The sequence below is a fragment of the Gymnodraco acuticeps genome, unplaced genomic scaffold (assembly GCF_902827175.1).
Source record: "Gymnodraco acuticeps unplaced genomic scaffold, fGymAcu1.1, whole genome shotgun sequence".
NCBI classification, from domain to species: domain Eukaryota; kingdom Metazoa; phylum Chordata; class Actinopteri; order Perciformes; family Bathydraconidae; genus Gymnodraco; species Gymnodraco acuticeps.
In genome coordinates this window covers 785,461-795,276 of record NW_022990014.1, presented here as the reverse complement: position 1 = coordinate 795,276, position 9,816 = coordinate 785,461, and the positions used below count along the sequence as shown (strand labels likewise).

The following is a 9,816-nucleotide window of genomic DNA, read 5'->3' as shown; positions in this document are numbered from 1 at the left end:
TTTATAAGCTGAACAACAAAGAGTTTGAGGGGCAGACGGAAAGAGGAGAGTGTCTCAGAGACGTGGAATATTCAGTTCTTTAAGGGAAGTGATCTCCCACTAGAGAGAAACCGAGTTGAGCTGAGCTCCACGACAGTAGCCTATAATTTGCCTCTGATTTCTAATCTTTAGTGCCTTCCACAAATGTAGACTATCATGGCATTTCTTCAGGCACATTATGGACCAGAGTGATTAGAGAACTTAAAATGCAAAGGCACCCCTTGAAACTGAATGCATTTACAATCCCATTAAATATGGAATTGTGTCTGTGGGCCAACAGTACATTTGAAATATCTTTCTCTGCTACAGTTTTTTTCCCTCTCATACATTTTCCGCGTGCCGCTTGCTTCCTTCGCTCTGTTGGTGAATCTGTTGGAGGCTGTGAATAATTTGCCAGTAACTTTCATGGAAATAGCCACTCGACACAATTACAGTATAGATAAACCAGGAAAATGCTATCATGCTTTTCCATCAGCATCATGCAGACATTTTTTGAGATTGCCACAAATAAATAAAGTAAACATATTAATGTAAAATGAAGCTTGAATTCAGAGCCTTGGATGCAGTATTAAATCTTCCTGGGAAAGTGACCTTGAGCTCATGTATTAATTAGAATATAATATTTTTTCAGAATAATATTCAGCTCTCTGTGTTGCTTTCCTTTTTAACTATGCAGCATTGCTTATCTTAAAGTCAGACATCCGTGCAGCTTGAATCTCTGAGTGGTCATAATGAGCAGAAAATCAATCCCTGCAAAAGAAATTCCATATATTTTATGTTTCCAATTGTCCCCCAATTCACTTTTATGTTACAAGTAAATAAAAGCACTATAGCCAACTGTGGAATTTGCCCACCACAAGAAAAACAACCATCTGCTAAATAACCTTCTCAACCATAAACAACCATTTACTTAACATAAATGCACATAAACTCCTCCGCGTCCCAGTTCAAACTAATGCTGTATTGTAGTATAATAATCCATCTATCACCGAAGCCATTTGACCCGGTTTAATGTAATCCAAAGAGAGTCGCCCACGCTGAGTCTATGATCACCTCTATTCTCATTAAAGGGAAAATCAGCCTACATAACGCGTGGATCTAAATTGAGCTGAATAGGAAAAAATGAAACAAATGTTTAAACTATTTAATGATCTTCAATGCTTTCCACTTATTTCCTTCCTGCGATAAATGTTCATATTGTTATTTTTTGCCACGTTGGCATTAAATCTATGACAACAGTTGTACACATTTCTCTGGGCGTACAAGACTGAGTGGAATATTATCACAGCTATGCAGATATTTCTCCCTTATCCATTATGTTGATGACGATGATATGTAATCAGCTTTCCGCTATGATATAAACTCCAAAGAGAGTTGTCTTTGGAAAATGTTTGTTCTTGCTATTTCAACTAAATGTAAAAACAACACTGACTAGACCTTACAAAGTTGCTATGGCTAACGTGTTGCCTACTTACACATCCAGCAGATATGCAGCCGCATTGACCTAGACTTGGAGTCATACTTGTGTCCACCTGATGAATGTAAGATCAATATTCACTCTCCTTTAGGCTCTGTTTTGATCTTCACCAACTCCTTAAAAAAACATCTGGCTCTTCAACGGCCAAACACTCCGCTGTGTTGACCAGTTTCTAACTTTGGCTGTCTGCTGTTTGGTGCTTTTTGCTCAAAATAGCTGCCTGCTGCAAATGGAAATGACACTGGTGAGAGCAAAAAAACAAAACACTCCAGGAGATAATTATCTGCCTTGTCACTGCCAGCGACACCTTGCATTGCACATGAACATTTGATAGATTCTACTTTGAAAATACTGCTAAGTCTTAATTGTAACCAGTTTTCTCACAAAATCACCCCAAGTGTGCTGTTAACAACACACATGTGTTCTCAATTTCACCCTCAGATTTAGCCTCTTAATGAGACCACAAGTTCAATCTAAGAGATCTCATCGGGACACGTGGGAATTTGGACCTTTACAGAACTGTTAACAGTAAAACCCAGTAAAAAAAATGACTATGTCTTACCTTTCACTGATTGATTGGGTATTACATTTGCTGCTTAAACCTATACCTAGTGTTTATTCTGCATGGGAAGAAGTGCATCAAAGGATGAACCAAAAAAAGGATCTCACGTTCCTTTTTTAGCATATTTTCACCTCTGAACTCGAGCTATACTGTACCCGATACAATATTTTTGAAATCTGGAAATGGTAAGGGTTCATTTGTAAAGTTTTGTTTCACTAAGTTTGAATATAATTAAACTGCCTTATTTACAGCAATTGAAATATTACCCTATTCTCAAACATGATCAGAGTTTATTTGCAAATGTGATAAGCGCTGCTGAAAGAAATAAAACAAACTGTCATAGTTGTTCTCTCCATTAGCTGGAAGCTTATAATATAACATTGCCAACCTACCTGTGTTGTTTACTGCAGCCTTTTCCCTTTCCTTGTGTCTCTGTGGGCTTTTCACATAGTTTCAGATCATTATTGCTATATTGTTAGTATTTCAGATTATTGTAAGTGCACAGCACGCTGTGCACTGTAGCCTATGGCTGACTAACAAATTGTTATGAGCAAAATAAACACAAACTGCTTACAACTCTCCTCCACGCCCCATTAAGATATATGGTCCCCTAGATGGGGAAGTTAGAAGTAAATAGTCAGAGATAAATTGTAAGCAGAGGCCAATAACAAGAGACTATCCAGATGCTGGGTACAAGAACAATTACTCTCCGTGTTTATATCCAATATGCTCTCCACAGCAGAAGAACAAAGAAACGCAAACAAAACAAACACTTGTGTTGGAATAAAAAATGACTCTAGCAAATCTAATAAACTCTGCTAGAGTTTGGACAGCATATCTAAACAGGAGTGTTGCACATTGAGACACAAAAGAGAATTCCATGCGTGCATACGTTTACAATGAATTCCACTTAATTTCATTCTGGAAATACAGAAACACATGCACCTCAATGCAACGTTGCTGCATAGGTTATTATTGGCTATCTAATGAATGATGCCTATGAACATTCCTAAACACTCTTAAACTTGCATTAAAGAAAAAATATCGAAATGTCTGCTTGCATTTTAATCCGCAAAACACACTAACTGACAATACTCTGCATTGAACTGAAATCCAGAACAGTTAATGGTGTTTACTGTGTCCATGAAAAACAGTTTAATAAAGAGCTTATACATGGCTAAAAGTTTGTGAACAACCTAGCATTAGATCAATTAGTGAACGCAATTCGAACACAGAGCTCTGTTGAACTTTAATACAAAATAAATGTTCGCTTATTTTTAGCCACAAGAGCATTAGTGAGGTCCGCTGCTGATTGGGCAATGAGACCTGCAGTGGTTTTGGACTGGGACTGTGATCAGGGCTCTATCACGTTCTTTAACACCACACTCTGAAACACATCTCTTTGTTGACTTTCGCTTTGTGCACTGGGATATGGTCATGTTGAAACAGTAAATCCCTGCCAGGAAGTTGGAAGCACACTATTGTTTTAAACATCACTGTGTGCTTTAGCATTCAGATGATCCACAACTGGAACCAAAGGGCTAAGCTCCAAACAGCCTCAAAGCCTAATAATCATCACAGGTCCACCTACTTTAGTTGATAATGTGTTTCTGTTCAATACTTCTGTTCATTGTAGACTACATGAACACATGCAAAGATCATGGTGTTCATAATGTCAATTCAAGGAGATTTAAACAGACATTTGGAGGTGCAGAGATGTTATAGTCAAAACCCAGGAGATAAACATATTGGCTTTGAAAAATAGAATAAAATAAAAAAGGAGCCAAAATATGTTTCCTATAATCCATGAAAGAAACAGGATATAATTGGAAAAATAAACCTCTTGATCTCATGAGAAAAGGTTCTTATAGAGACTAATGATTTGTTGTTTCAGATAAGGCTACAAGCAGATGGTGTCTAGTGACATTTTCATTTAGTAAAACATCAAAGAATGCAACTTGCCATATTAACTGCTCGATCTAGCCCAACAGCTCCTCCAGAAGTGTTCTGGATGTTTTTATTCTCCGAGTTTCTTTTGTTAATTTACTTTTCTAATGCGCTAAACTTCACCCTGAACAAAACGTCGCTCAGTTTACTAAAAAACAAAACAATTGAGCTGGCCTTGTACACGCATGCACGCACACATTTGCACACGCGCGCACCTACACACACATTGTCGTGCCGAGGCACGCTTAATAGACAGTAAACTGAACATCAGAAGAAGAAGAAATAGGCTCTTGCTAAATAATACCATCACCCGGTAATGGCTGTAAAAAGACGATAAACAGATCATGGACTATCTTCAAGCAATGCCATATCTTTCTGCCCTTTTCTTCTATTTTGCAACTTCCTTCAGCGTATACGCTCTCAAAAACAGGCTTAGAGCTTTTTTTCACAAGGGGGTATTTTTAATTCTTAGCAAGGGATTGGTCACACTTCGTCTCATTAGCATGAGGAGCTGTATAAACCCCGCCACTGCAGAATTTTGAGCTGTGTTGAAGGGGAGGCAACAAGCGTATCTGCTGGCTGCGCACAAGGAGCGAGCAACTTTCACTTTCAGCACTCTTCAGTTCAGAAAAGCGGGAGCTGTATGGAGAGCTCACACAGGAGGTGAACTGGTCTCATCTTTTCAGCTAACAATGAAGCTGCTTACCAAGGGAAAGATTACTACGGAGATGATACGAGGAAAATGTATAACTTATTGGCACCGGTGGATTTTTTTATTTTTAATCCATCAATTTTTATTTGCCTCACTGGTTCAGTCCGAGGGAAATACTATTCGTTACCAGAGCTATGAAGAGGACGCACCAGGTACTGTCATCGGAAACCTTGCCAAGGATATGTCCTTGAGTCTGTCTCATTCCTCCAAGACCAATTTCAGGATGATGAAACAATTCAATGATTCATTCATCAGGGTAAGAGAAAGCGACGGGGAACTCACTGTCGGGGAAAGAATTGACAGGGAAAGAATCTGCAGGCACACTCCACAGTGTCTCATCACTTTTGACGTTGTACATTTCTCCAAAGAGCGCTACAGATTGATTCACGTTGAGGTAGAAATAAAGGATATCAATGACAAATCTCCGGAGTTTCCGAACAAGGAATCTGTAGTGGAGATCTCGGAGAATGCAGCAGTGGGATCCCGTATCCCTTTAGACCCAGCCGCAGACGCTGATGTTGGGTCAAACTACATCCAAAGCTATCAAATTTCTGTCAACAGTCATTTCACCATTGATGTGCTCCTGAGAGCGGATGGGGTTAAATATGCGGAATTGGTGCTAATGAAAGAGCTAGACAGGGAGACTCAGTCATCATACACTGTGGAGCTGGTCGCCACAGACGGTGGAAACCCTTACAGATCGGGGTCAACAAAGATAACTATCAAAGTCACTGACTTTAATGATAATAGTCCCGTTTTTGACCAGAATAGTTTTTCAGTCAGTTTGCCAGAGGACGCACCGGTTGGCGCTGTTATACTGGACTTGAACGCAGTTGATGCAGATGAGGGTTTAAACGGAGAGGTCGGCTACGGGTTCGGGAAACAGGTTTCTCATAAAATACGAGAACTTTTTCAAGTGGATAATAAATCAGGTCGGCTGACGCTCCGGAGCCCTGTGGATTTTGAGGACAAAAGCACATATGAGCTAGACGTGCAGGCGACTGATCTGGGACCAAACCCGACCCCCTCCGTGTGTAAAATCATAATTCACGTCACAGACGTTAATGACAATGCCCCAGAAATCAGTATCACCCCAATGACCTCCATCTCGACTGGCATTGCATACATCAGTGAGTCTGCAGAGAAGGACAGTCTGGTGGCGCTGATCAGCACCCTGGATAGAGACTCGGGTGTTAACAGCCAGGTCCACTGCACGTTATACGGCCACGACCATTTCAAACTCCGACAGGCTTACGAGGACAGCTACATGATAGTTACGGCAGCAGCCCTAGACAGGGAGAGGATCAGTGAGTATAACTTGACGGTCATGGCTGAGGATTTTGGGTCACCCGCGCTGAGAAAGATCACTCAGTACACCATTAGGCTCACAGACGAGAATGACAACGCCCCTCACTTTACTAAAGCTGTCTATGAAGTTTCAGTGGTGGAAAACAACGCCCCGGGCGCTTATATCACCACAGTGCAGGCCAGCGACGCGGATCTGGACAATAATGGGAAAATTACTTACAGACTTGTGGACAGTGTTATCATGGGGTCCCCAGTGAATACCTTTGTGTCTCTTAATTCAGTGTCTGGCTCCATATATGCACTGAGGAGTTTTAATTATGAGGTGATGAAACTGCTAGACATACATATCAAAGCAAGTGATGGGGGGTCACCACAGCTACAGAGCACAGCTGTCATCCGACTAATAATAGTTGATCAGAATGACAACCAACCATCTATCATAGAGCCCCCCCTTTACAAAGGATCTGCTGGGATTTTCCTGCCCAAAGATGCACCTGCAGGATATGTTGTAACTCAGATAAAGGCCACGGATGCTGATGAGGGTATTAATGCACAGCTGTCCTATAAAATTACAGACGGGGGTCACCTGGGATTCTCTGTCAACAAAGACACAGGGAAAGTGCACGTGAGCAGACAGCTGACGTATGATCTCACAGACAATGTCAAAGTCACAGTGGCGGTCAGTGACAATGGATCCCCGGCACTCTCCTCCACAGCCATTATACACTTCAGCTTTATAGAAGGAACCGTACCCAGTATGCCTTCCATGGCTCAAAATGGCAATGCGGAGCTTTTTGAATGGGACATGTCCATAGCCATAATCATTGTCCTGGCAGGGAGCTGCTCTCTCCTCCTGCTGGCTATCATTCTCATCACAACCATTTGCAGCCGCCGGAAAAAGGAGACAAGGGATGATGATAAAGAAGACATACCAAATGTGGAGAATGTGGAAAGTGGTCATGTTGATTCATTGATTGCCAACCACAATGGAAAAGTGTTTGATGCCCATCCATTTCCAGAGAACCCTCCATTGGCCAGCAGTAACACAACAGAGACAGGCTGTGAGGATGGCAGGCCAGCAGCAGGCATCTTTGAGTCAAACAGCAGGGTGATGGAGGGTAAATTAAAGGTCAGTCATTATTTTTCAGAGATATTTAAAGTTCCTCTCAAACTAACTTTGTCATCTTTTGAACCTTGACTCAAAATGTGTGTCGATTTGCTTGTGTCTTCACAGGGTTATTCTACGCTACCGGGCTATGGGAAAGAGACAGTCAGACCGATAACTATATGGAAGGGTAATTCATTCACAACAATCTCAGCAAGAGATCCCCACATCAGTGGCAAGGACAGTGGAAAAGGTGACAGTGACTTCAATGACAGTGATTCTGACATAAGTGGAGATGTGCACAAAAAAGAGTCGCCACCAACAAACAGTGAGTGGAACAAAGGAATAATAAAATATAATATTACAGTGCAGATTCAGATCAATTAGTCAAAAAAAAAAAACATGTAAAGGTGAAATCCATGCAGTGGTGTGCTTTTTTGCTTCTGATAGTGTGGTTCATATTTTAATCTAAGCCAGATGGTACCCTCTAAGGCAGTGGTTCCCAACCTTTTTTCCCAAGAGCCCCCCCAAATGACTCCTGTTGGAAGTTGCGCCCCCCCCCCCACACACACAAGGGGGGGGGGGGGGCGCGCAACAGCGGTAATTAAAGTTTAAAAGTCTCAAAAATGCTACAACTACTGTCACAAACTGGATGAATGTGAAGTATTTTGTTAAAGGAGGATGAAAGCGTAGCACTATTGGAGTGATGGTTATTGGACTCAAGATTAATTTATTTGGATTCCCACTGTATCAAGAAATTAAAGGATGGCGCAAGTGGAAACAATTCACAAAGGGATTAAACTGTTTAAAACACATGCTCAAAGTAAGCCGGATTTTGCCGATGTGTTTATGTGGATTCAAAAGTCGTAAATAATCTACAAAATGGAGGAGACCGATCTGATCGGAGCAACTGTGACAAATAATCCAACTGAAACCGGCATGGACAATGACTATGTTTTAAAAATGCGCTTATCCAGACAAGCCTGGTTTGGACACTTTACGGTCAGAAGAAACATTTATATTAAAGAAAGAATTATACATTTCTGTCTTTTTATGCCTTTAATACTAACTTGAATTTTTATTAAAATTAATTAGTCAATTATTTTTTACATGTTATTGTAATGTAGAGACAAGGATTTTAGTGACAATCATGTATTGCCTTACAATTATATGTAAAAAAAAAAGTAAAATAAATAAATAAAAGTCTAAATATGATATTTGGCCTCAAATCATCTGAGGCCCTGCTATCCCCAGGTTGGGAACCACTGCTCTAAGGTACAGCAATGTATTTTCTAATACACTGGACATATTGATTGATTTTACCTGGGCTCACTGGGGTCTTTCAACACCAAACGCCCTCCAGCAGCTGAACCAGAAAATGTATTCGTATAACACCTGACAGCCCTGCTGTTTTCCACAGGTCTCTGGGCATGTACAAGCGAGTGCAAAGTGTTGGGACACTCGGACCGGTGCTGGAGCCCTTCAGCTACAAGGCCCAACACGAGCATGGCATGCGGACCGCATCTGTCAACTTTCAGCAAGACTGCTTCACTTCCAAGGAACACCGGAAGGGAAAACTACTACCCAGCTCTCCTACCCAAAACCAACGCGCTGCAAAGTGTGTACGAAAAAGTCCAACACCAAGAATTTGACTATATTCTCGTTGGTCCACAGACACCAGCCAGAATACAAGAGACAGATGAGATGTCCATTCCAGAGTACACAAACTCTTAAAGATTAAAAAGTCATCAAAAGGGATCCCGTCTTTATACTGTACAGTACTTTTATCTTAATTGACTCTATGTTGAATTGTTGCAGTGTTTTGTAGTATGTCATGTGTCTTTTGGCTCATACAAGACTGTTCATTGTATCATGTGTAATATGCAAGATTTTGTACATTAATAATATATTTTTCATAATGATGCAATGTAAAGAATAATTTTATTATGAATTTTCAAGAGCATGTGTTACTATTTAAGGGGCATGACCTATGGACTTTTAGGCTGATGGGGCCTTTCTGTTGTGGAAAACAATCAATATGAAAGATTACCATGTTTGTGGTAGATTTTGTCACATTGTTGCACAAATAAAGAGTGAAAACCGAAGATGTTTTGCTGTTGAACAAGAGTTAAAAAAAAAGTGTCAAATACTTTTATCTTACATGAAGAGTACAACCTATTAACTTGAGAAATAGCTAGAAAAGCACAGACAATAACCCTAACTAGCCAACTGAATGCAGTTCATTTGCCTGAAAGGCTTATAAAGCACAATAAATAAAATGTGGTGCTCAAATGCTCACAGTTAAATTGACAGCAAGCATAATCCAATGTCATGTTCTTTTCATGGTACACAATGTACTTACTGGGCTTTCTCAATATGCATGCAAATACTGCATTTCTGATCAAATGCTCTTATAATTACAAATGTCTTCGAGGTCAGAAATTCGCTCACCTTTTCTGATTGCCTCCAAGCTAACCAAAAAAAATGTATTCAAAAATGTGGTTCAATCTGTTTCCAAGCAACAGCAGCACTGCACACTTCATTTTTTATTTTACTATGTTTCTTCTTTTTAAGTAATGATAAGGACCGAATAACCTTGACCACAAAACTACATTCCTCCCACTGTCAATTCACAAAATTAATAATGAAGCAAAGGTTGTGTCTGT

The 9,816-nt window shown here is 40.3% G+C and overlaps 1 protein-coding gene across 2 annotated transcripts; it reads left to right on the top strand.

Annotated features, from left to right (window-relative positions):
* Positions 1 to 4,591: 4,591 nt before the first annotated feature.
* Positions 4,592 to 9,257, top strand: si:ch211-199f5.1 (protocadherin-8). Of its 2 annotated transcripts, none has more exons than XM_034213263.1 (3): positions 4,592 to 7,174; positions 7,280 to 7,403; positions 8,571 to 9,257. In XM_034213263.1, the coding sequence occupies exons 1-3, from the start codon at positions 4,718 to 4,720 to the stop codon at positions 8,882 to 8,884; spliced, it is 2,895 nt and encodes a 964-aa protein (XP_034069154.1). In that variant the 5' UTR covers positions 4,592 to 4,717; the 3' UTR covers positions 8,885 to 9,257. The 2 variants fall into 2 exon arrangements, with proteins under 2 accessions (XP_034069154.1, XP_034069153.1); XM_034213262.1 differs by having other exon boundaries at positions 7,280 to 7,478.
* Positions 9,258 to 9,816: the final 559 nt, after the last annotated feature.

Bases quoted from the DNA above. Each gene is read 5' to 3' on its own strand.
- si:ch211-199f5.1 (XM_034213262.1), top strand. From the start codon at position 4,718: ATGAAGCTGCTTACCAAGGGAAAGATTACTACGGAGATGATACGAGGA. The intron at 7,175-7,279 runs GTCAGTCATTAT...GTGTCTTCACAG, and splicing joins TGATGGAGGGTAAATTAAAG to GGTTATTCTACGCTACCGGG. The intron at 7,479-8,570 runs GTGAGTGGAACA...TGTTTTCCACAG, and splicing joins AGAGTCGCCACCAACAAACA to GTCTCTGGGCATGTACAAGC.